We start from the raw sequence: 27,621 nt of genomic DNA, 5'->3' as shown, positions 1-27,621 counted from the left end.
TTTTATGAAATCTTTGTAAAGAAAATTAAATTAATAACACCCCAAGTTAAAAAGTAGTCTGCTCCTTTCCATACCTAATTGCAATACCACTCTCTTCTTTTTTTTTAATGTCATTGTTGCTGTTGCTTAATCCTTTTGTCTTGCCCCTTCTCTTCGAGTCACTGCCTCTTTCCCATTTTATCATCCATTCCTAACTTGGCTCTCATTCACCTCTGATTCCTTCACCGTCTCTCTGTTTGGAACCCAAACTCTGCTCCTTTCATTTCCTTGTTTATTTTAATTTGCTCCACCCTCTTCTTAATTTCCTCCTATTTTCACAGTTCCCATCTGTTTTCCAACATAACCAAATCCCTACCCCCCCCCCCCCCCCCACCAAAAAAATAAAAATAAAAAGCTTGGTAATCTACTCTTCACATTCGGCCTCACATCAGGATCTGCTTGCAAAACACCGACTTTGTTCTCGTTTTGTCACATTGAATCAAATTGCATGCATTCCTTGAGCTTTCTCCATCTCTTCACTCATATTCGCTACTGATTCTGCTTTTCATTTTGTTGGTGACCGTCTCTCTGCTTGGAACAAATACTCTGCTCCTTCCATTTCTTCCACTCTCTTATTTTAGTTTCCTTTTGCTCCCGCTTTCATTTGTTTCTGTTTTTTTTCATCATTTCCCTTCTGTTTTCCCAACAAAACCGCACACACACCAAAAAAAAAAAAATAAAGAAATCCAACTGAAACAAAATGACAGAGATCATTATTGCCGTTGCTACAAAAGTTTCAGAGTACTTGGTTGCTCCAATTGGACGCCAGCTTAGTTATCTGTTTTGCTACCGCGGCCACATGGATGATCTCAACAAGAAGGTTCAGGAGTTGGGGCTTGCAAAGGATGACCTTCAGATTACTGTTGATGCAGCTATTAGAAGAGGGGATGAAATCAGACCTATTGTTCAAGACTGGCTGACTCGGGCAGATGGGATTACAGGCCAGGCAGAGGAATTAATGAACGATGAAAATAAGAGCTGTCTCAATGGCTGGTGTCCTAATCTCAAGTCACGTTACCTGCTAAGCAGAGAAGCGGACAAGAAGGCGCAGGTTATTGTTCAAATTCAAAAATACCATAATTTCCAGAATGGCGTATCATATCGTGCACCTCCACCGACTGAACGTTTTACAGATTATGAACCTTTTGGATCAAGAGCCTCGACTGTGAACAAGTTTATGGATGCATTAAGAGATGATGAGATCAACAAGATTGGGGTATGGGGCATGGGCGGTGTGGGCAAAACCACGCTGGTCAAACAATTGTCCCAACTAGCTGAAGATGAGAACCTGTTCACCACACGAGTCTACATAGATGTATCCTGGACTCGAGATTCGGAAAAACTTCAAGAAGGACTTGCTAAAATTCAACAAAAAATTGCAGACATGTTAGGCTTGGAATTTAAGGAGGTGGCCAAACCCGCTAGAGCAGGTGAACTGATGCAGAGACTGAAGTACGAGAAGATCCTTATTATCTTAGATGACATTTGGATGGAAGTTAATTTGGAGGAAGCCGGAATTCCTTCTAAAGATGATCACAAAGATTGCAAAATAGTGTTGGTTTCTAGAGATGAAGATCTATTACGCAAAGACATGTGCGCACAAGAATGTTTTCCAATTCAACATTTACAAGAAGAAGAAGCTTGGCATTTATTTAAGAAGACAGCAGGTGATTCCGTGGAGGGGGACCAACTGCGACCCACAGCAAGGGAGGTAGTTAACGAATGTCAGGGTCTACCAATTGCAATTGTAACAATTGCAAAGGCATTAAAAGATGAAAGCGTGGCTGTATGGAAGAATGCCTTGGAAGAACTGAGGGGTTCTGCTCCAACATGTCTGGAGTGGAGTTACAACCATTTGAAAGGTGATGAAGTCAAGTCATTGTTCTTACTTTGTGGTTGTTTGAGCAATGGCGATATTTCAATGCATCAATTGTTACAGTATGCTATGGGTTTGGATTTGTTTTACCACCTCAAGTCATTGGAGCAAGCAAGAATTAAACTAGTTACATTGGTGAGAACCCTCAAAGCCTCAAGCTTGTTGCTTGACGTTGAAGATGGAAAGAGTCAGGAGTCGTCAGGGTTGTTTAACGAGTTTGTCAGAATGCATAATGTTATTCGTGGTTTTGCCAGAGCAATTGCAAGGGAAGATCCTCATCGATTTGTGGTGGAAGAAGCTCTTGGATTCGAAGAATATTGGGAAATGAAGGATGAGTTCACATATTGCACTCATATGTTGATAGGCAGAGATATCCACAGGCTTCCAGGAGCATTGGTATGTCCCAAACTTGAATTCCTTTTATTGGATGGTAATAATTCGTCCTTGAAAATTCCAGACTCCTTTTTTGTAGTGACCAAAGAACTCAAAGTCTTGAGCTTGTCTGAAACGTGTCTTACACCATTGCCTTCATCACTTCATTTCCTTCCAAATCTTCGAACATTGTGTTTAGACCAATGCCAGCTTGGAGATATCGCAATAATTGGAGAACTCAAGCAATTGCAGGTTCTTAGTTTTGTGGGTTCCGATATTAAACAGTTGCCGAAAGAAATGATGCAATTGAGTGATCTAAGGTGGTTAGATCTGCGGAATTGCTCTTACCTCAAAGCAATTCCACAGAATGTCATATCAAGTCTATCTCGATTGGAGTGTATGTGTATGGAAAATAGCTTTACTCAATGGGAGGTTGAAGGAGTTAACAATGGAGAAAGCAATGCTTGCCTTTCTGAGCTCAAACACTTGTCTTCGTTGTGGGCTTTAGACATAAAAATACCTAATCTGAATTTGCTTCCACCAGATATGCTCTTTGACAACTTGACCAGATATAGAATATTAGTAGGTGATCACTGGATGTGGCATCATACTTATAAAGCCTCAAGAACGTTGAAGCTCAGTGAGGTTAAAAGCCTTCATCTGGTGAAATGGTTTTCCAAACTGCTAAAGAGAGCTGAAGATCTAGAATTGAGGGGATTGGGTGATACTAAACATGTGTCTAACGAGTTAGACTCGGAGGGCTTTCTTGAGCTGAAGCATCTCCAGATCCATGATAGTCCCGGGATTCAATACATCATTAATTCAATGGATCAGTGGGTCTCATCGCGTAGTGCCTTTCCTATCTTGGAGGAGCTGCATCTTCGGGACCTCATTAACTTGGATGCTGTATGCCATGGCCCAATTCCAGTGGGGTGTTTTGGTAACTTAAGAATTCTACACGTGGGCAGATGTAAGAATTTGCAGTATCTATTAGTTCTTCCCACAGGAGAAAGAAGGGAACTAGCGTTTCCTCAACTGATATCCTTGAGCCTGGAAGATCTACCAAAGCTCAGTAACTTCTACTCCACAGGAACCACTGCTACCCAGGAGTCATTGACAAGCAATGAAGGACCACAAGGAATCTATTCAGAGAGTATGCTTTATGTTCACACGTTATTTTTCGATCAGAAGGTATGTTAAAGACTTGATATCCAGTTTCTTCCATTTTAATTTATTTAAACTACTTTGATATTAAATAAATAAATTTAAAATAAAACAGCCCATATGCAATTTTAAGATTCTCAGCACTTCATTTATGAGTGGATCACACCATGAATCCCACTTCATATTTATTAATTCATTCCTCATTTACCCAACCCTAACCCCAACCTACATATATATATAGGTTGTCTGTAATGATGCTTCTCCTTTCTTTAATTAACGTTATTGTCACTTTAGTTTTGATAAGATACAAAACATAAAAGTTAGAAAAATATAAAAGTTACATTTTGTTGAATAAATAAGAGAAAATCAATCTAAGGAAAAGAAGTAATTAGATAAAATCATCATGTAATATAAATCAGGAATAAGATATACGGTTCATAATTACTTGGGGTAAGACTCAATACCATCAACCCAATTGCTTGTATCTTTAACAGTGATACGAGTCCATGCTTAACAATTTAAAGTCAGCAACAAAATCATATTATTAATTCATTTTATAGTATGAGTTAAAAGAAATTATATTAGACAATGTATAATTGAAAAAAAAGAAAAAACTAAATCATTACAAAAGGAGAACCCTAGAGATCTCAAAAAATTAGGAACCATGGAGTTTCCAATCAATACCATCTCATTGAAATAATTAATTTAAATTAATATATACTTTTCAAATTTAAAACATAAACCATGAAATTAAATGAAAGCCATAATTTTAAATCCATAGGGATCTTTTAAATTTTGACTTAATACACAAGCATGTTGCTTGTAATTTCTATAAAAGCAAAGGAGAGGGATTATATAACTTGTTATGCAAACATCATCTGGTTTAAAAATCAATTTGCTACCACTAGTGGGGTGTAAGGCTGAGGGGACATGCCACCCCTCAATTTACCCAAAAAAAAAAAAGAAAAAGAAAAATGAAAAAATCCCTTACATCTAAAGAATTGTTAAGAAAATAAAAACTAAATGAAAATTTTGTGCTCTTTAAAAAATACAAATTTAATTTAAAAATTTTAAAAGATAAAAAATAATGAAAATTAAATATTATTACCAAAAAAATAATACTCACCATTAAGTACTATAAAAATACTAAAATTTAATTAAAATTATAAAAACAAGTAGAATCTTATTTAATATTCACACTTATTTTTTTTTTTCAGTTTATTCAATCTTTTTCCTTTTTATACTGACTTTTGATGATCATCTTATTTAGTTGTTCAAATTAAGTGAGTTTATGTTTTGTTTGAGTCATAAAACTATTATTGTTTGATAGGATATTCTGGATTATAGATAACATCTATCAAGTTACTATTAACTACTTATATTTTTACATGAAGTAAGAGTAACATGTGGTTCCATCAAAGTTTAAACATAAGGCACTAATGTTTGAGGGATGATTTATTATATGAAAGATAAGTTTTAATAAAAGACTTTACTTTCAACTGTCTTATATTTAGTTATTTGAAAAAGAAAAAAAAATTAAGGTACTAATTTAATTTCTATTGAAATCTCAATCTCCACCGTTGAAAGCATGCAAAAAAAATATAAGTTGTTGATAAAGATACAAAGAATGAATGTAAGATATAAATGAATGAGATGAAGGTACAAAAGAACAAAACCTCAATGCACATGATGCAACTTGATTGGTCCTATTTTGTTGGTAGGTACCTCTTTGATATTATAGCTCTGAAAAATCTCAATATATATATATATATATATATATATACAAATAAGTTTTTTTTCCTAAAAAATTATTAAAATTAATATTGAAAATTTCTAATGTTTTTTGTACTATTTTTAATTCTTTTCAATCTGCTTTAAATGTTATGGATAATTTTTTAATAAAATTTTAAAAAAATTTCAATGTTTTTATTATTTTGGTAGTTCAATTTGACACATTTCATAATTAATATTTAAAATGATTTAATTTTTAATAACAATGAATACCTTTAATACATTACAATTTATAGATGATGACTATATATTATTTTTCTCATTGTCCTTCTTAACAAATGTGTCTGGCTCCTCCATTGGTTTCTACTTGCTTTAATTTTCTTATGGTTGATTGACTAATTGCTAAGAAGATGAAGCATTAATGAATGCAAATGTCTATTTGTACTTGAAAACTTTGGTATGGAAATGTCTATTTATACTTGAATGAGATCACCCAATAGATGAAGGGAGCTTGTGGCTCAAAGTGTAAATATAAGGAATGAAGAAACATGAGATGTTTTGAAAACTCAATAGTTTTATTTATTTTCTATCCACAGTAATATTTTCTCTTAGGGTTCATTAAAATCTGTCACTTTTCAATAAAGCATATCTATTTATACTTGAAGGCCTTGGTATTTAATTATATATGGAGAGTTCTTTAATTTTGAAACATTTCAAAAAGCTTTTTTTAAATAGAAGGTAGAGTGAGAAACGAATTTGGAAAACAAAATGGAGGGAGGGGGTGGTATGGATGAATTCTCCTATTTTGTGAATTTTTTCGATCTAATTTTCTGCTATGTTCAGTTTTGATTCATAAGTTAGTCATTCCAAAAGCTTTACCAATTCATAGATCTACACTTACCTCGAATTTGATGGCTTTGAAGTGACTAGAAGTCAAGTTTGATAAAGTCCAAAGTCAACTTGAGCACATAATCAGGAAGAAATGGAACAAATTTGTCAACTAAACCTAATACATCAATAGAAACTCTAATTATTATGACCAAACATTTATGAACGAGTAAGATTTATCAAATTTGAAAAAAGAGATAAAAAATAGAGGGGTTTCAAATTTTGATCCTTCACTTGAATAATTTGAAAATCTGAATTTGGCAATTCTGTAATCTCCATTTGATTTTGGACATATGAAGTATTTGTGAATGGAAATGTTTTCTTTTTCTTGCTTTTTTATTCTAGTTTTCTTCTTTGTCATAGTTGCCTTACATGTTATATCCTATTATGTCTAGTTATTCAGAGCATATAGTTATATTACTAATGCGACAGAATCATGTCTGCAGATTGCATTTCCTAGATTGGAGGACTTGGATCTCTCCAACCTGGATAATGTGGAAAAGATATGGCACAATCATGAGTTTATTGCAGACTCCGTTGGAAATCTAAAAAGATTGTCTGTACGGTCCTGTCAAAAACTGCAGAACGTTATTCCTTCCAATGTGCTGAAGAGGCTACCGAGTCTACAAATTCTGAAGATAGTGGACTGTAATTCACTGGAAGAGGTTTTTGATCTGGAATCCATAGGTAGTGAGGAAAATCATGATATTCCTACCCTTCAGTTGCGAGAATTGTGTTTAGATAATCTTGAGACGCTGAAGTGTGTATGGAATAAGGCTCCTCAAGGACTTCTTACCTATCAAAACTTAAAGTCTGTACGAGTTTCTCATTGTCCAAGTCTTAAAATTCCTTTTCCAGGTTATGTGGTGAGAAGCCTTGTGCAAGTTAAAGAAGTAGATATGAATTCTTGTAGAGTGAAGGAAATTGTTGCACACGAAGATATGGCAAAAGTAGTGTCCATGTTCTTATTCCCTGAAGTGACCTCTTTGACAAATTCCTGTCTTAAAGAACTAAAATGTTTCTATCTGGGACTGCATAATTTGGAGTGGCCAATGTTGGAGAGACTGGAGGTGGAAAGTTATGAAAGTTTGGAGATGTTGGCTTCTGAACTTGATAAACCATTTGAACAACCCATCTTCCTTTGTGATAAGGTCAGAGCCCAAATTCTTTGATTTGTCTCAAGTTTCATTGCCTTGAAGTTTTCTAGCTAAAATTTTGTGTTAAACTAGTAATGCCACTTTAGCCATTCCATACATGATTCTGATCTGTGATATTATTTTGAATGCCATAATTTATGATTTGAAGTAGTCAAGAAATACATTGATTTTATCATTTTGAGAAGTCAAGTTTTGTTGATTTACAACAAATGTTTTGAATAGCTATATACATATATATTTTATAATGTTTAAAAGAAAATAAGTGCATGCATTGCATGATTGATTAGTCAATTTATTATAAATCTGGGACACCAATAAGTGAAATTTATGATAGTTTTGTTAATAATATAACATGAATAAAGTCGACCATGGTTGTCAAGTTAAGAAAAGCTTATTTATAAATCACATTTTTTTATTTGAAAAATATTAAAAAGAACAAGTCCAATTCAAAATCACATTTTTTTTTTCAGAAAAAGAATAAAAATAACAATTCCAATAAGGACTTGTGAAAATTTTCTAGTTCCAAGTTTGATAGTTGCATAGTTTCTTTAGAATTTATGTTAAAGTCGTCTTTAATAATTTAAAGACTGTAATCTATTATCTTATGAATCTATTTGAATGGTGAAAGGCCTTCCAAAGTGTAGCTCAAGTGAGTGCATCCTCTAGTAATGAACTAAAGGTCCTTCCTTGAAGGCTTCCTAGAATTTAAATGGTATAGGATAGAAGGATGAGCCCATAATGCACAAAGTTTGCTTCAATCGAAATCAAAATAAATGTCTTGCTACGTAGATAGATTTAAAAATTGGATTGTTAAAATATTACTACATAGAATTTTTAATAGAGAACTTTTTACTTGGGAGAATTACTTGATTGTAATTAAAACAGGATTTTTTTCCTCTTTTTCCCTGTAATAAATATTTGGCGGGGAATGTATTTTTTTGGGAATTGGACCACCACTTTTGCAATTGATGTAATGATCTATTGCGTATTTGCAGGTTGCGTTCCCCAAATTGGGGTACTTGAATCTCTCTCTCAAGTTGAAGGAAATACAGGATCTTCAACCTTTATTTGGGGCCTTCTCTAATCTAAGGATCCTAATAATTGAGAACTGCCCATTTCTTTCCAATGTTTTGTCATCCAATTTTGTGCAAAGCTTAAGCAATTTAAAAAAGCTTACTGTGAAAAAATGTGACCTACTTGAAGAAGTCTTTGATCTTAATGGACTTGATGATGCTGACAATGAACATGTTGAGATGCTCTCAAAGTTAGAAGAACTGAGCTTAATCGATCTACCTATGTTGAGATATATATGCAACAGCAGCCCTCGACAAGTTGCGTGCTTCAAGAACTTGGAATTGGTGCGGGTGAAGCAGTGTGACAGCTTGATGTATCTTTTTTCAGCTTCCATGGCATTGGGTGTTGTCAAACTCAAACACTTGCGCATAGAAAATTGCCCTATGATAGAAGAAATTGTCATTGCAGAAAACGGAGCTACAGACAAGATCACTTTTCCTCAGATAACCCAACTTTCACTTCTATCTTTGCCCAACCTCACAAGTTTCTATCTAAGAACACAGAATCTTGGGGTGCTCTTCAATGAAGAGGTTAGCATGTCTCTTAGTTATTAATCTTCCACATCTTCTGCTTTTTGTTTTTGTTTTTTTTCTTTTTGTCAATTTAACACCATATTCGTAATCAATTAATTTTTTTCAGGGAAAATATTTAATTAATTGCTAAGAAGATGAAGCATTAATGAATGCAAATGTTTTCTTTTATTTATTTCTTTCTTCTGGCTTTGTGTTCTTTTCATGTTTACCTTCTATGTCCTATTTCCTATCATGTTGTGATATTAACAAATTTATAGGTATTTTATTAACATGATGGGATGGACTCTGCAGGTTGCATTCCCTAAATTGGAGTTCTTGTATGCCACCGGCCTGGATAACGTGAAAGAAATATGGCAAAACCAACTGTTTGCAAATAATTCATTCAGCAAACTGAAGGAAATGAAGGTAGAAAATTGCAATGAACTGCAGAATATTTTGACATCCAAGAATTGGTTGCCAAGTCTAGAGTCTCTTACAATAGACAGCTGTGATGAATTAAAAGTGGTTTTTGATTTAGAAGTGATAAATGTTCCGGAAGATGTAACAGACAGTCAGCCGAGTCAATTGGGTTTAGATGATTTACAGAACATAGAGCATATGTGCAACAAGGTCCTTGGAAAAAAATTGTGCTTACAAAACCTGGAATTTCTCAAGGTGCATAACTGTGGCAGCTTGAAAATGCTTTTCTCGCTTTACACAGAACCTGAAGGAATAAAAGAAATCATCAGGCAGGGAGAAGGAGCTGAAGAGATTATTGATAAGATCGAGTTTCCTGAATTAAGGTCTCTTTCACTTGAATCTTTGCCCAGCCTAGCAAGTTTCTATCCAGGAAGCCATACTCTCAGAAGGCTTGGTCTGGGAGACCATGATATCCTTACTCCAGTGCTCTTCAGCGAAAAGGTCAGTTGTCTCTTAGATTTCCTTTTCTTCTCATCTTATAACAATTTTCCCTTCAGCACTTGATTTAGAACAAAGTTTTGAAAGAAAAGAATTTCATGAATGAATAGATAGAGGAAACTACATTTCAGTATTTCATTTCCTTATCTTGTTTCACAGTGGGAAGAACCTAAAATATGACAGAATTTTCATCAAAACTTGTTTCTCAAGCAGTGATAAAACTAATGCCAGGACTCTAGCCCAAGCTGGCTTGATGTATCATTGGCCAGTTATCTAACAACTTAGGCAGCTGAGTCAAATTGGAATCAAAGCCCTGTTTTCCAAATGATCAGGAGATATCATTAGTCCCCTAATGATTGGTAGCTTAACATTGTTGGCTACTTGGCCTGATGCACATATGGTATCGAATTAATTATTAGACTTTAACTCATGCTGACTGGATAAATTCTTGATCAATTACTTAACAACTTAAGATTTTAGGTTGGTATCTTGACAGCCAAAAATATAGATAAACTTTTTTAATCAATTTTGCTTAATTTCTTTGAAAGGATGCACACTTCATAAATCAACTTGAGAATGTGCAATATGACAAGAAAATTATATGACCAAGCTATGAAAGTGGGTATCTCAAGTATCATTATATTAGTAGCTAATGTTAGTAATAGAAAATTTTTACTCTATGGCTTCAAAAAAAGGAGCCGTGTTTGTGTTCACTTGGACTATCCCATGAGTGATGACTTTAGCGGGCACCCTTCAAACAAGGAGTCAAACAAACCCCTATATCAAGATTGGGGATATGTTCTGATACCATTTATAATGATTGTACCTAACCATGTGGATATTGCTCCCTCTTTTAAGTTCAAAAGGGCCCTCATGACTTTAAAACACTTCTACAAGGTTAAGAAGAGTTCATACTTATATAGTGTCAGAAACTCTCTCTTATCTACATGGTTAGGTATGGATCGTTACAAATGGTATTGGAAAGTATTAGAGCCTATCCCCGATCCCGATGTGGGAGTTTGTTTGGCCCTCATATGGGAAGTCTATTTGTTTTGCCCCCATAAGAGATGTCTATCTGTTTGGCCCCATAATCCCGTGGGACATAACGAGGAAATTGTGTTTACATAGGGTGCTTAATTGTAATGTCCCACATCAGATAAGGGAGAAAGTTTATGACATTATATAAGTATGAACTCTTCTTAACATTGTAAATGTATTTTAAAGTCGTGAAGACTCCTTTGAACTTAGAGCGAATAATATCTACATGGTTAGGTGGAAGTCGTTATAGAGACATTGAACCAAAGAAGTGTTTTCTTTTACTGTATATTTTAATATCAAACTCAAAAGCTTCCATTTGGGAATGTATATGGTAATTGTTGAAAGAATGGGAGGTTGAAAATTGTGATAAATAAAAAATACTGGCTTCTAAACTTGATAACATGATTCAACCATCTATTTTCTTTGTTGTAAGGTTCAAACACCTTTGAACTTGTCCTTATCTCCTATTCATTTAGCTCTTCAAAGATTATGTTAAAGCATTGCCTATCTATGATTTATGAACCTCATTAAAAAATTCTACTATTGACCGACATAGGATTCATTCTTTGGGTACATAGAGGGAATACTCTTTTAACAAACCTGTACTGGTAAAAATGCCGGTAACTTCCCCTGAAGGTAGGTGTTGGTTTGGTGTTGAGTTGAAGACTTTTGAGATTAACATAGAAGAACACAAAGGAAAAGTGTGTGGAAAGATCTGTGAAAGAGGCCCTAAGTTTTCTTCATGGATCAGATTTGGAGGAAAAGACTTATCTTTGCTGCTAGAAGGGGTTGAGTCATGTTGTGGGCTAAAGGAAAGAACTCATTTCAGGAAATTTTGGTTAGAAGGTGATAGAGATTATAGTCTGGAACTCAGAAGTAATAAAGCAGGAAGATTCTTGTTTTGCGTCGTAAGAGATGTGGAGAACAAAAGATTTTCCTTGGCTTTTCCTGAAGGAAAAGGGCTTGTTGGAGGCTAAAAAATTCTTGCTAGTAAACAGAGAAGTGTGGGAGTCTCCCCCCTTCAGTGGAAAGGTGCTCTGTTGGATGACCACTTACCTTCTCAAGACTCGCCCAGCAGTAGTGTAGACATAGTCTCATCTTCTCTTCAGGACTACCCCGTGCCACGCGATGCCGTTTGGCTAGAAATTGAGAAAGAAACTTTGGATAGAAATGAGGAGCTGCTGGGTAGGTGTCTTGTGGGCTCTTGGGTGGGAGACGTTGTTCGCCTTCTTGACCTTGTTTCTTTCGGATCGTGGGCGAAGAACTCATGGTTCTTGGAAGGAAACCTCTGGCTGTCAAACAGGAGAGAAAATCTCATGCTACTGGAGTTTGAATTCTAGGACGAAGCAAAGAGGGTGTATAATTCAGGGACGAGACGTTTTAGAGGAAGAAGCTTCTGCTTAGAAAAATGGAAACCATTTGTGGGATGTCTTGAGGGAGATAGAGGGGACGCACGCCACGTGTGGGTTAGAATTTTAGAACTCCCTCTGCATCTATGGGGAAGAAGCCTCTTCAAGAAGTTCGGTGACTTTTGTGGGAGGTTCGTGGCTGTGAATGAAAACACAGCTGAACATCGGAACCTCAAGTGGGCCAGAGTCCTCGTCGAAACCAGAGGATGGCAACACCCAAGTTCACTGCAGGTGGTCGCTGGCTCCTTTTGTTATGCTCTGCAACTATGGTGGGAAGAAAAACCCTACCTCTCCACTGTGATCCCCGCCCACGGGTCTAGTGCTTGGAATATTAGGGAAGAAGATGAGACCCCTTCACGCGCTAAGGGGAGTGTGGACTCCCAGCCCTTTGCCACAGTCCTTCTACAGCCTGAAAAGCTGCCCTCGTAAGCCTTAGGGACTGGTGCCCCTGCCTCAGACAAGACGGGTGCAGCTGCTCCCCTTTCTCTTGCCCGCGCTATGGAAACGGGCCAGCATCCCCTTTCCCAAGCCCACGATGTGGAGACGGGCCAACATCTGGATGCCATGGCCCATTCGGGCCTGGCATGTGGAATTTCCTTTGGGCTTGGGCTAGGGAAGGCCTAGGTCCCAGCCACTTTGGGTTCTCCTTGTAAACCCCTCGGTCTAGCCCTTTCCAAAGATTTAGGGCAAGGAAGCCCTAGCTGCTCGCCATGTCAGAGGAGTGGAACCCCTGCTATGATTCCTACCATCGCAAGGTCTTCTCAGAAGGAAGCGTCTCCCCTTTTGGATGTGCCGAATCCTGCGTTTGAGTCTTCCCTCCCTGTCGAAGCTCGCAAGACCCCCCCAATTGGAAGCGTTGCCCCTTTTGGATGCGCCGAAGCCTATGTTGGAGCCTTCCCTTCCCGTCAAAGCTCGCAAGCCCCTCTAGCTGGAAGCGTCGTTCCTTTTGGAAGTGCCGCCACCTGTGAAGGAGCTCTCTCTCTCTCTCTCTCTCTCTCTCTCTCTCTCTCTCCCCCTCCCCCCCTTGTCGAAGCTCGTAATCAACAAGGTATGCTTTCTCTACCCCCGATCTCCTTGAGAGGGGAGTCATCCTCTTCTTCTTCTCCTTTCTGGGACACGGGGCTTGAGAGGGGAAGGGGACCTGGCTCTAGTCTTTTAAAATCAAAGGCAAGGGATGTAGAAGTGACGCCGAACCCCTTGTCCATCATGCTCAGAGATAGGTCGACAGTGATTCTAACTGAAGCCCTGAACTCTGATATGGAAAAAGACATGGCGAAGCAGAGAGACTTGTCGGATGATCCCCCGTGTGAAGAAGGTTGGTCAGAAGAGGAGCTCTCCAAATTATTGCATTTTAGCAAAGTCTTGGGAATTCCTGTTGAAGGGCATAAAGTCGAGATTCTGGTTTTGCTCGCGAAATTGAAACTGAGGACTGGAAGTAACTCCCTCAGCAAGAGAAGGAAGAAGAAAAAATCTTGCACCACCCATTTTGAAAGAGAGTTAAAAATATTGGAATGCTCTGTTAGTTATGGGGGGACATCAAGGATAACCAAAAATCCTGTCAGTGCCCCCTGGGATTTGATTCTAGTTGATTAATGAGAATTAAAATTCTCTGTTGGAACGTCTGAGGGCTTAATGATTGTGAAAAAATAAATATGATCAAGGGAGTGGTGAGGAATCAAAAACCAAATTTGGTATGTCTCTTCGAGACGAAGGTAAAAGATGTTTCTACGCAATTAGTGAAAAGTGTGGGAGTAGGAAGATTTCTTAATTGGGCTTCAGTGGACGTTAGGGGCACGACAGGAGGCCTCCTTCTCTTTTGGGATAATAGAGTCTTGGAGAATTTGGAGGTAGAAAGTGGGGGGTACTCCATCTCTGTTCGTTTTAGAAACTGCATTGATGGTTTCTCTTGGATTTTCTCTGGAGTGTACGGGCCAGTGATAGGTAGCGAAAAGGAAGATTTTTTGGAAAAGCTTGGAGCCATCCGTGGCCTCTGAGAAGACCCTTGGTGCATAGGAGGGGATTTTAATGCTATAAGATATCTAGAGGAAATAAGAAATGCCCTTAGACTCACAGCTGATATGAGGAGATTTTCAGAGGTGATAGGAGAACTGGGGCTGAGGGATTTCCCACTGGCTGGAGGTCCTTTCACTTGGATGGGGGGCTTGAACTCTCAAGCTGCCTCTAGATTGGACTGATTCTTAATCTCTGACCAATGGGAGGACCACTTTTCTGCCATTACACAATCTGTCTCCCTCGCTTGGTCTCTAATCATAGCCCCATAGTTCTAGAAGCTGGTGGATTCTCTTCAAGCAGAAGCCCCTTCCATTTTGAAAATATGTGGCTGAAAATAGATGGTTTCAAAGACCTAGTAAGAAGCTGGTGGAATGGATATTCCATTGAAGGCTATAGCAGCCACTGCATCGCTGAGAAGCTCAAAGCTCTTAAGAAGAACCTAAAAAAATGGAACAAGGAGGTGGTAGGGAATGTCTCTTTCAATAGAGCAAAGGCCTTTTCTCGCCTGCAGCGGTGGGAAGCCAAGGAGAATGAGAACACTCTTACTCCTGAAGATTTAGAGGCTAAAAAGCTGGATCTTGAGGAATATAAGAAATGGACCCTTTTGGAAGAAACTTCTTGGAGACAGAAGTCAAGAGAAATCTGGTCAAGAGAAGGTGATAAAAATACCAAATATTTCCATAAAATGGCCAATGCTAAGGCAAGAAGGAATTTCCTGTCCAAAATTAAAGTCAATGGGTGAATCTCTCTTCCTTGGTAGATATAAAAGAAGGTGTTTGTAGTGCCTACCAGACCCTCCTCTCTGATTCTGGGGATTGGAGGCCTAGTATAAATGGCCTTAACTTCAAGGAGTTGGGAGAAGGCTTGGTCAGCAGCCTAGAAGTTATGGTTTCTGAGGAAGAAATTTTTGCAACCCTAAGCAGCTTCTGTGGAGACAAAGCCCCAGGTCCGGACGGCTTCACAATGGTCTTCTAGTTGTTTTGCTGGGACATTGTTAAACCAGAGATTTTGGGCCTCTTTAGGGAGTTCTACCTCCATGGGACCTTCCAAAGAACCTTAAACTCCACGTTCCTCTTGCTCATTCCTAAGAAAGAGGGGACTGAAGACCTAAGAGATTTCAGACCAATCAGCCTGGTAGGGAGTGTGTACAAATTGCTTGCCAAAGTCCTAGCCAATAGATTGAAAACAGTGATAAGGGAGATGATTTCTGATTCTCAGCATGCTTTCGTCCATGGGAGACATATTCTAGACGTTGTTCTTATTGGTAATGAAGCCCTTGAATCTAGATTGAAAGACAACATCTCGGGTCTCCTTCTCAAAATGGACATTAAGAAGGCTTTTGACCATGTCAATTGGGACTTTCTCATGGATGTGATGTCTAAGATGGGATTTGGGCATAGATGGATTAATTGGATAAAATGGTGCTGCTCCATGGCTACCTTCTCAATCCTCATCAATGGAAGCCCCTCGGCTTCTTTCGTAGCTCTAGGGGATTGAGACAGGGCGACCCTCTATCCCCCTATCTCTTCTTTTTGGCCATGGAAGCTCTTAACCAATTGTTGTCCCGTGCAAGAAATGGGGGCTTTATTTCTAGTTTCAAAGTGGGAGGAAGAGGAAGTGAGGGGTTGTTCGTGTCCCATCTCTTGTTTGCCGATGACACCTTAATTTTCTATGATGCTGTTGCAGATTAGTTGCAATACCGTAGCTGGACCTTCATGTGGTTTGAGGCAATTTTAGGATTAAAAGTCAATCTGAGTAAAATAGAGGTCATCCCAGTGGGGGAAGGCATTCCTATGGAGACTCTTGTGTCGGTCTTGGGATGTAAAATAAGGAGCTTACCTACCTTCTACTTGGGTCTTCCCCTTGGAGTCCCCTACAAATCCACTAGGGTGTGGGATGCAGTGGAAGAAAGATTCAGGAAAAGGTTGTCTCTCTGGAAAAGGCAATACCTCTCCAAAGGTGGTCGTCTTACCTTGCTGAAAAGCACCCTCTCAAGCCTCCCAACCTACTTTCTCTCTCTCTTTGTGATCCCCAAGAGGGTGTGCGCAAGGCTTGAAAAGATCCAAAGGGACTTCTTATGGGGCGGTGGAGCCTTAGGAATAAACCTCACTTGGTGAGTTGGAAGGTTATTTGTGCCGATAAAAAGGAAGGTGGCTTGGGCATTCGTAGTCTAGCTACTTTTAACAAGGCCCTTCTTAGGAAACAGCTATGGAGATTCGCTAATGAGAATGAGTCCCTATGGAAGCAAATTATCTTTAGTAAGTACGACCTTCAAGAGGGAGTATGGTGCTTCAAAGATGTAAGAGACCGTTATGGGGTGGGGGTCTGGAAGGCCATCAGAAAAGGTTGGGAGAAATTTCGTTCTCATTCCCGCTTTATCATTGGGGATGGCACTAGAGTGAAGTTTTGGAAGGATTTGTGGTGTGGAAATCAATCTCTGGAAGAAGCTTTCCCCATCTTGTTTAATCTCTCCGTCAATAAAGAAGGATGGGTTGCTGAGGCTTGGGAGGAAGACGAAGGTGGAGGTAGCTGGGGGCTTCGTTTTAATAGACACCTTAATGATTGGGAGATGGGAGAAGTAGAAAGCTTATTAAGCACGCTTCATCCCTTAACCATTAGAAGAGGTGTGGATGACTTGTTCTAGTGGAAAGAGAGCAAGAATGAGACATTTTCTGTTAAGTCTTTTTATAGCTCATTCTCAAGGGACACCAAGCCCCCCTTCCCGGCTAGAACTATTTTGACGCCTTGGGTTGCAATTAGGGCTAGCTTCTTTGGTTGGGAGGCAGCTTGGAGCAGGCTGCTCACCACGGACCGCCTAAAGAGATTTGGTAGGAGCATCCCCAACAGGTGCTTTTTGTGTAAATATAAGGAGGAAACCCAGATCACCTTCTTCTGTTTTGCGAGAAGGCCAGAATGTTATGGCTTCTGATCTTCTCATTTTTTGGGGTGCAATGGGTGATGCACTCCTCTGTGAAAAGAAACCTCCTAGGTTGGCATGGATCTTTTGTGGGCAAGAAAAGAGAGAAAGCTTGGAGAGCTGCCCCCCCTCTGCCTGATGTGGACTATCTGGAAAGAAAAGAATAGGAGGGCCTTCGAGGATAAGGAGAGGAATTATCAAGATATTAAATCCATTTTTTTGTACATTTTTGTGAATTGGGCTAGGGTCTATATAGAGGAACACACTTTGTCTTTAATAGATTTTGTAGACTAGCTAGCCACCAAGTAAGGGTCAGGTTTGTTTTGTCCCTTTGTTTTTTGCCTCTTTGTTTTTGGTATCCTCCGTGTATACCTTTTCTCTAGCCTTTTGGCTCTTAATGAAATTTCTTTTCCTATCAAAAAAATTTGAAAAATTCTACTATTAAAAAGATTAACTTGATTTGATCATTCCATCATTTTATTTGTATTGATTTATAGTGAGTGTTTTCATAGTTAGAAAACTCTTTGAATGTTTAAAAGAATGGATGCTTGAATTGCATTGTGTGGTTGAATTAGTCATTATTCTATGCATTTGTGGCAATATGAGTTGACAAGAAAGTAGGAAACATGAACAATAGTAGGTCGTGATACTTTTATTATAATTTAACATGAATACAATGAAATTTCAATGCAATGAGATCATTGTTTTTTTATAATAATAAAAAAATACAATGAAAATTTGAAAAAACTTGAGAATAAACCAACTCAAGGTGAGTAGAATGCCATTTTCCATTAGAGCACATGGAATAATGTTTAAGTGATTAATCTTTATTTTCTTTAAGTATTCATCAATTTTGAGTTTAATTTAAAAGGTCAAAAGTTCTTAAAGTTTGTAAGGACATATTTGGTTGTAGTTTTGGTAAAAGTGCTTTTTTACTTATGACCTTTTTATTAGTAGTACTTCTATTTAAAACCTTCTTTATACCTTCTATAAAGAAGCAGGGAGTGTTTAAAATAGACATGTCTATGAAGATGCGGACTGCTTGCACCTAGAATAAAAAATAAAAAAATTGTTTTCATTGCTTTTTCTAATAATTTGTTAAGCAATAAAGTGATATATATATATATGGAAGGAGTACCTATCAAGTCCTAGTTCAAGAATAACTTCCAATGATTTTTTAGATTTTTAAAATTTTGTCAAAAGCTATTTTTTATTAAGATAACACTTTCAAGTATTAGAAAGTGTTTCTAACTTTCACAAAATCTCTTGAAAATAGGCTTTAAGTTTGGGGTTGATGTTGTTTCAAGTGAATGATAAATTTTGTGCTCCCAATCTTGATTAATTAACTGTTTGTAATAACACATGTGCAGTATGGAAATGAAATTATAATGAGCTATAGAACAAGTAATGGGTGCATGGAAGTATACACGGTGTATACAATGTGCCAAAGGCCAAAAAGAGACAAAGGGAATACAAGAACACCACACTCACCTTACTAATTAGAGTGCAACAGGTCAATAAAGTCCATTAGAGATAAGGAGCCCTCTCCTATGCGCACCCTAACCCATTCTCAAAAAATTCACATAAAAGATTGTTTAATTGCTTGATTTGTATTTTTTATGCTTTTGAAGGCCCTTCTATTTCTCTTCTTTTGTATGATCGAAAATAAACATAAAAGAGTTGCTCTCCACACTTTCCTCATGTTCTTCCCTACAAAAAAATCATGCCAGATCAGAAGGGCATCCTTGATTGAAAATAAGATGTTCCATTGAACCCTAAACAAAGCATAAATTAATTGCCAAAAAAGCATAACAACTTTAGAACAATGAAGGAGGATATGATACACCAATTCTTCCTCTTCTTTATACAAATAACACCTACATAGCAACCTCGAACCCCTTCTTTTTAGCTGATCCATAGTCAGAATTCTACCTCAAGAAGCTTCCCAAGCAAAAAAGCTAACCTTCATTTGAACCTAGGGTTCCATACAACGCCAAAAGGAAACTTCTCCACTCTATATTGTGTTAAGAAAGAATAAAAGGATGTAAGTGTGAATTTACTAGTCTTTAACCTTGCCAATGGTGTCCTTTATATCCCTTCTAATTGTCTACCATTGCAATCTCCTAAAAAGAGCTTCCACCTCTCTTATCTCCCAATGATTGTTATGTCTTATGAAAAGTGGCTTCCAACAACCTCCCTTGATTTGCTCCCACAATTGATCAACCCAAGCATCTTTTGCAGAGGTTATAGAGAACAACTTAAGAAAGGCCTCTTCCAAGGATTCATCTCCATTTCACCTATCCTTCAAAAAATTCACCCTCCTATCATTTCCCACCTTAAACCTAACCCTTTTGTTAAACCCCTCCCACCCACTTCTAATAACCTACCATAACCCCACACCATAACCATCCCTCGAAACTCTAGAACACCAGCCCCCCTCATCCATCCCATACTTCCCTTTAATCACATGTTTCCAAAGAGACTCATTCTCATATATAAATCTCTAACACCATTTACCAAGGAGTGCCTTGTTTAGAGTTGATAAATTTTAAATACCTAAGCCTCATCCTATTTTTTTTTTTCATTTAGACTATTAACCAATTCACTAAGTGAGGCCTTCTTTGAAGCCTACCTCCCTTATAGGAAGTCTCTTTGATTTTTTTTTCCCATCTAAAACTCACCTTATGAAGGATCACAAAGAAAGACATGAAGTCAATTTGTAAGATAGAAAGGGTTCTTTTAACAAGGTCAATCTTTTTCCTTTTTAACAAGTATTGCCTTTTCCATGTAGTGAGTCATTTCCAAAATCTTTCCTCCACTATATCCCAAACTTGCACTAATTTAAAAAGAGTTCCCGAAGGGAGGTCTGATAAGTGGTTGGTTTCCACTCTACAACCCAACCCCCTAGTCAACTACTCTAAACTAGGAAACTCCCCCACTAGGGTCAACTCACTCTTTTCCAAATTAAATTTTAAAGTTGAGATTGCTTCAAACCACATGAAAGTCCAACTCATGCACTCTATTGGCTCCTTGCTAGCCTCACAAAGAATCAAAGTATTATCAACAAATAAAAGATTAGACAATTTCACACCCTCTCCTCATCTACTTGCTCCAAAGCCCTTAAAAAACCTCCTTCATGAGCCTTCTTCAATATATAAGAGAGTGTCTTTATTGCCATAATGAAAAGATAAGGGGAGAGTGGGTTACCATGTCTTAAATCTCTTGATTTTTGCAAGAAGCTTGTTATGGTCCCATTCATCAAGATTGAAAAATGAGTTGATGAGACGCACAACTTCATCCAACTTATCCACTTTGTACCAAATCCTATTTTTTCCATAATTGCTTGCAGGAAGCCCCAATTCAAATGATTATTACGCTTCTCAATATTCGTCTTACAAATTATCTCGTTGTTCGATCTTTTAGCCTACAGCCAATGGCTTCCTTGCTATGACCATTGTATCCAAAATTTGTTTCCTTTTGACAAATTCATGCTAGATTGGACATCACTTTCCCTACCACTTTTCTGGATCTCTTAGCCAAGACTTTAGCTAGTAGCTTGGAAAGTCGTTGCACCAAACTGATAGAGCAAAAGTCTTTTAAATCTTTTGCTCCATTTCTTTAGGACTAGAACTATGAAAGTGGCATTTGAACTTCTTTCAAAGAAGTCTAGTTCATTGAACTTTGCAAAAAAAAAAAAGGAAAAAGCCATCACCTCATTCTTTAACAAAGTCCCAACAAAACTTCCAAAATGCTATGGAAAAGTCATCTTGGCCAAAGGCCTTGTCTCCACTCAGGCTGGAAAGACCGCCTGAGAAAACCTCTTGCTCAAAAAACAGATTCTTAAGGAGCCTAGATTCTCCACTCCCAAAGAGGAGAAAGCCAACCCACTCATACTCATTCATAATACCATAAAAAGCATTGACCACCCCTTCCTTTATCTCTAACTCCTTAGAAAGCTTTCTCCCATTCACTTTAATTGAGCTTACAAAAATCCTTCTCTCTAGGCATTTTCCATTTTGTGAATTTTTAGTCCTTCTTTTAGTCATATTTCTTTTAGGTTATGTTTGATTCCCATAAAATATTAAGGAAAGAAAAAAAATGTCAAGGAAAATTATTTTCTCATGTTTTTATGAAAAGTATAAAAGAAAATAAAATATAATTAAAATTAATAAGAAACTTACGTATTTTTAAATTATTTAATCTTTATATCGATGAATTAAAATAAGCAAAATGGGTTTGAAGTAACAAATAAAAATAATTTATCGACTTTGAATCTATTTTTATTTTCCTTCATTTTTTCGTTCTTTCTACTTTTTTTTTTCTATTTTATTTCCTTCGTATTTTCCCTCAAATTTTTCGGGAACCAAATATAGCATTAATTTTTATCTCCAAGAAATCTCTTTCAACATTGGCCACTTCGTCAACTCTTCACAGCCCCTCTCCTGGCCTCACTCTCCTCTGCAGATAGGCCCTATTCCCTTTCTTTTACATCCCACAATCCAATCTGGTTGAGAGCTACAGCTTTATTAGTGGACACATTCCCTACCATCTCTTTATTTCATGCTTTCAAATCTTGGTTCAAAGCCTTTAGTTTGCTATCTAGGATGTGGCTGCAAGAACATCTAAAATTATAGCTTTTCCACCATCTTCTAACCAAGCCTTTGTAACCTTTCACCTTTAGCTGCATATTTACAAAACAGAAAGACATTTCTATAATAGAATAGGTTTATGTAAAGCATGAAGATCAATAATATTAGGTATTAAAATTAGTAATAGAAATTTATTAAACACAATGATTTAAAAATAATATGGTTAGGAGTAAATAAATAGTTCAAAAGATTTTATTGGGAAAATAATAATAAATGAAAAAGGGTTGTGTTTTGAAGGCATTTGGTGTAAAACAATTGAAATGGTGCAAATAACAGTACAAGTGAACATATGAACATGGCATGTGAAGAAATGTCATGGGGATTTGTCATTGATGCGATTTATGGGGTCTCTGCAGGTATCATTTCCTAATTTGGAGATCTTGAAACTCTCTGGACTTTTCAAGTTGACCAGGATATGGGATCGCCAACTTCCGCTCAGCTCCTTTTGCAATCTATGCTTTCTGGAAGTGGAGAAGTGTCCATTACTATTGAATGTTGTTCCAAACTATTTGATTGCAAGTTTACAGAATTTAGAAAAACTAAATGTGGAAAAATGTGATCAACTACAAGAAGTATTTGATCTTGAAGGACTTGACAATGCTGATCATGGACAAGCTAGGATGCTCTCAATGTTGGAAGAACTGAAGTTAATTGATCTTCCTAAGTTGAGGTATATATGGAATAAGGACCTTCAGCAAATTTCGTGCTTCCAGAACTTGGAATTGCTGCATGTTAAGCAGTGTGCAAGTTTGACGCATCTTTTCTCTTCTGGGATGGCTTTGGATCTTGAGCGACTGAAAGACTTATGCGTGGAGCATTGTTCTATGATAAAAGAAATCATCATGGTGGAAGACAGGGTTGCAGACAAGATTATATTTCCTCAAACAACACAGCTTTCACTTCTATCTTTGCCCAACCTAACAAGTTTTTATAGGGGAACTCGTACACATGAAAAGGTTCATATGGAAGACTGCGATATCCTTGCTTGTGTGCTATTTCATGAAAAGGTTAGTTTATCTCTGTTATTTTTTTTTAATATCATTTTTTTTTTCTTTTAATGCTTTATTAGGAATCAAATGCCTCAAGAGGAGAGAAAAAAAAAAGAATTAATTAATAGAAAAGATTTCTTTCTTTTATTTGGAATTATGGAAGTTAAATGTTATAGAATTTCTATTGACACTATCATCCATAAGGCCATCCAAAGATTAGGTTAAAATGGAAAGTTAAGGAATCCTTTTTCGGAAATACTTGTGTACTTGGTGCAAAGCAAGTATTTTATGAATCAATTATTTTTCATGAAATAAAAATTATGACCTTACACATGGAGTATCCTCGAGATTCCAACTTAGTGATTGAAACTGGTTAGGCTTCGATTATGAAGCCTAGCCCAAGTCGTTGTTAAACTTAACCCTCAGCTTCTTGTTGCATCATTTGAATTAAAAGCTAAATTTAGCAGCATCTTAGGCCTTGTTTGTTTATTGAAACATATTCAAGGTTTTTTTTGTCAACTTATCACTTATTCCAAGAAAAAACTATTTCTTTTAACAAGTTTTCAACCAGACACTTTTAGACAAAATTAGAAATATAATTTTTAGGAATTTTTTAAAACTTATAATCAAAATACCCTCTTTGTTGTCATGCAAGAGCCACTAAATATATTATTATTTTTTAAAGAAATACAATAAAGAGATATAAATTTCTTATCAATCAAACATAATTAGAAATTCTAATTACCATCCCAAAATTTATTCTTTATCACAAAACTATCTAGAGGAGGTTGAATAAGTAGTCTGCAAATTTATGCCTAAAACTAATATCTCAAATTCAATTCCTTTTAGGCCAAAATTCTAATCATTGATTTATTTAATTAAATTAATTTATTCCTTTTATGAATTGTTTAGGCCTACAAATATTTTATTCCTTTTAGGCCAAATATCATACAATTTAATTATAATATGTTGAAAATACATAAAGTAAATTATATATTATTTTATTTAATGTTTTAATTATAAAATACTTTTTATTTTTATGATAAAATATATAAAATTTTTATTAGTATATGATATTTATAATTTAAAAATATATTTTAATTTTTTATAATTTTTAAATATATAAAATTAATAAATTTATATAGGTTAAATAGATCATAAATTGGTTGGATTATAAAATTGTCATTTTGACACTATTAAGTAAATGAGTTATAGAGGGATTGTGACATAAATTAAACAGATTAACTGAGTAAGATGGGTTAAACCCAAACTCACTACAATTTGTATCGTTTTTGAGTCATATCATCATTATATCATATCAAAATTGTCACCCCTAAAAATTATGATAAATTAGACATATATATTAGCTTCAAACTTGATAACATAATTTAATGATCACTTGGTTGGAAAGGTAAGAGCCAAAGTACCTTTAAATTCTTCCATGTCTATGTCTTGTAGCTCTCTAAGGATTGTGTTAAAGTATTGGCTATCTATCATTTATGAACCTCATTCAAGAATTCTAGTATTAAAAAAATTAGCTTGATTTGATCATTTCATCATTTGATTTTTGTTGTTTAATATTGATTGTTTTCATAGCTAGAAAACTCTTAGTTTGTGAAGTCATGGTTTTTCTTAAAGTTAGTAGCCTTTTTATTAGTAGTACTTCTATTGAAAACCCTTCTCTGAAGAACCAATTAGTAATTAGATACAAACTACAACTCAAAAAAAAAAAAAAAAAAAATCATCACTTTTTCTAGTAACGTGTTATGTTAACAAAAAAAATGTGTTTTTTAAAAAGTATCTATCAAGTTGTAGTTCAATTCAAATGATTTTTCAAATTTTGTCAAAAACAATTTTTTATGAAGATAACGCTTCCAAGTATTAGGAAAATATGCTTCTAGCCATCATTAGATCTCTCCTGAATATGCTCTGAGTTTAGGGAGTTGATGTTGTTTCGGTGAATGATTTTTTGGTCCCATTTTTAATTAATTAAATGTTTGTAACATGTGAGTATGGGAAGGAAATTATGAGCTAGTGCAATAATATAAGGCCTTAAAGTTAATAATAGAAAATTATTAAACTCTATGACTTAAAAATAATATGCTTTGGAGTTAATAAATGATTTAAAAGATTTTATTGGGAAAATAATAATAAATAATAAAAAAAAAAAGGGTTACAAAGGCACTTGATGTAAACAATTGAAATGGTGCAAATAAAAGGACAAGTCAACACATGAACATTGACATGTGAAGATATGCCTTTTGTCTACTAGTTTGCAATTACTTCAATTTATGGATCTCTGCAGGTATCATTTCCTAACTTGGAAATCTTGAAACTCTCTGAGCTTTCCAAGTTGACGGAGATATGGGATCGCCGACTTCCACTCAGCTCCTTCTGCAATCTACACATCCTGGAAGTGAAGAAGTGTCCGTTACTATTTAATGTTGTTCCAAACAATTTGATTGCAAGTTTACAGAATTTAGAAAAACTAAATGTGGAAAAATGTGATCAACTAAAGGAAGTGTTTGATCTTGAAGGACTTGATCATACTGATTATGAAAATGCTAGGATGCTCTCAAAGTTAGAAGAACTGAAGTTAATTGATCTTCCTCAGTTGGGGCATATATGCAATAAGGACCTTCGGCAAATTTCCTTCTTCCAAAACTTGAGAGTCCTACAGCTGAAGCAGTGTGACAGCCTGATGTATCTTTTTTCAGCTTCCATGGCGTTGGGTCTTGTGCAACTTGACCACTTATGGGTAGAGCATTGTTCACAGATAAAAGAAATCATCAAGGTAGAAGACGGGATTGCAGACAAGATTAAATTTCCTCAAACTACCCAGCTTTCACTTCTATCTTTGCCCATGCTAACAAGTTTCTATCTAAGAACTCAGGCTCCTAGGGTGCTCTTCAATGACGAGGTTAGAAAGTCTCTGTTATTCTTTCACATCTTATACCTTATCTTTTTAACACTTTATTAGGAATCAAATTTCTTTAAGAAAAAAAATATTTGATTAATAGAAGTTTTCTATCTCTTATTTGGAATTAGAGGACTTTAAATATGACCCCATTTTCAATCAGACATTTTCTATTCATTGATTCTTTGAAAATTAGGTTGGAGTAGAAAAGAAAGAATTATTTGCAATTTATGGTGTTTCTAAATAATAACATACTAACTTTTTCTAAACAAAAATCCTTCTTTCGGCTTCAATTTCTGATGGAAATACGATATGATGAGGAACCTCTTGTCACGACTACCTTTATATTTAAACACTATTTTAGATCTCTGATTTATCATAATGTGAAGTTTCCCTCCATGGATGTGCATGGGATGGAAAGTAAAAGACTACACCTAACATGATACCCATATTATTTCTTAAAGATCCCAGCTTAATGGCTAAAGTTTAAGTGGGGTTGCACTATCAAGTCTAGTTCAAGTCCCTGCCTTGTCAAATGCACCTATTTTCATCCTCTTATTGCATCATTTGAATAAAAAGCACAGAAGTAGTCACACCAGTCTTGGTTTTCCCTTCTTCCTAACTTATTCTTGCTGCTTTTCCTCATGCTCTATTAATTAATTGTCATCTTATAACAATTTTCAATGCTCTCCAATGACAACCTTTGCCCAATGCTCTTCAATGAAAAGGTCGGTTGTCTATTAGATTACCTTTTCTTCTCATCTTATAACAAATTCTCCCTTTGGCACTTTATTTAGAACAAAACTTTGAAAGAAAGGAATTTCATGAATGGATACAGGAAGGAAACTACATTTCACTATTTCATTTCCTCTATCTTGTTTCACAGTAGGAAGAAGCTAACATATGATTGAACTTTTCATCAACTTGTTTCTCAATCAGTGATAAAAATAGTGCCAGGACTTTGGCCCAAGCTGGCTTGATGCATCATTGGCTAGTTATCTAACAATTTATGCTTTTGAGTCATATTGGTATCAAAGTCTTGTTTTCCAATTTAATGACCATGAGATATCATTATTCCCCTAGTATTTCCAAAGCTCATATTGGCTGGATACATCCTTGATTGATTACTTAACAACTTAAAATTTTAGGTTAAATTGGTAGTTTAACAGCCAAAAATATTAATAAACAATTTTTTATCAATTTTGCTTTCTTAGGGTTCTTGAAAATCTGCCACTTTTCAATACCATGTCTATTTATACTTGAAAATCCTAATATTTAAAATCTGCCACTTTTCAATACCAAAAAGCCTTTTTAGAATAGAAGTTAGATTTAAAAACTGAATTTGGAATTGGAAAATGAAATTATACTCACACCATTTGAACTCCTGAATGGGGGGTGTTTGAACCTCCAATGGGTGTGCTCTCCTATTTTGTCACTTTTTTTTTAGCTGATTTTATGCTATGTTCAGTTTCAATTCACGTGTTAATCATTCCAAAAGTTTTACTAATCCATAAATGTATATTTACCTTGGATTTGATGACTCTAGAGTGATTCGAAGTTAAGTTTGATAAAGTCCAACATCAACTTGATATTGATAAAATCTAAGAAAGCAAGTTGCATCTAATCAAGAAAAAATGGAACAAATTTGTCAACTAAACCTGATATATTAATCTCTAATTATTATAACCCAATATATGAACCATTAAGATTTATCAAATTTGGAAGAAGAGGTAAAGAAAAGAGGGGTTCAAATTTTGATCATTTCACTTGAATAATTCGACAATCTGAATTTGGCAATTCTGTCAGCTTCATTTGATTTGGTCATATGAAGTATTTGTGAAGGCAAATGTTTGATTTTTTGTCTTTTTTATTCTATCTCTGTTCTTTGTGAATAGTGCCTTACATGTTATATCCTATTATGTGTAGTTATTCAGAGTATATAGTTATATTACTAATGC

At 36.0% G+C, this 27,621-nt stretch overlaps 1 protein-coding gene across 1 annotated transcript in view; it reads left to right on the top strand.

Annotated features, from left to right (window-relative positions):
* Positions 1 to 361: 361 nt before the first annotated feature.
* LOC104881449 (uncharacterized) overlaps positions 362 to 27,621 on the top strand; it is a 39,252-nt gene continuing 11,992 nt past the window's right edge. The window contains exons 1-6 of the mRNA XM_010661783.3: positions 362 to 3,478; positions 6,517 to 7,221; positions 8,223 to 8,831; positions 9,126 to 9,734; positions 22,114 to 22,764; positions 25,052 to 25,666. Of these exons, the coding sequence (XP_010660085.2) occupies positions 740 to 3,478; positions 6,517 to 7,221; positions 8,223 to 8,831; positions 9,126 to 9,734; positions 22,114 to 22,764; positions 25,052 to 25,666 (5,928 nt within the window). The 5' untranslated portion in view covers positions 362 to 739. The remainder of the gene's footprint in view (positions 3,479 to 6,516; positions 7,222 to 8,222; positions 8,832 to 9,125; positions 9,735 to 22,113; positions 22,765 to 25,051; positions 25,667 to 27,621) is intronic.

Source organism: Vitis vinifera, chromosome 14, assembly GCF_030704535.1.
Source record: "Vitis vinifera cultivar Pinot Noir 40024 chromosome 14, ASM3070453v1".
NCBI classification, from domain to species: Eukaryota; Viridiplantae; Streptophyta; class Magnoliopsida; order Vitales; family Vitaceae; genus Vitis; species Vitis vinifera.
This window is presented reverse-complemented; position numbering and strand designations above follow the sequence as displayed.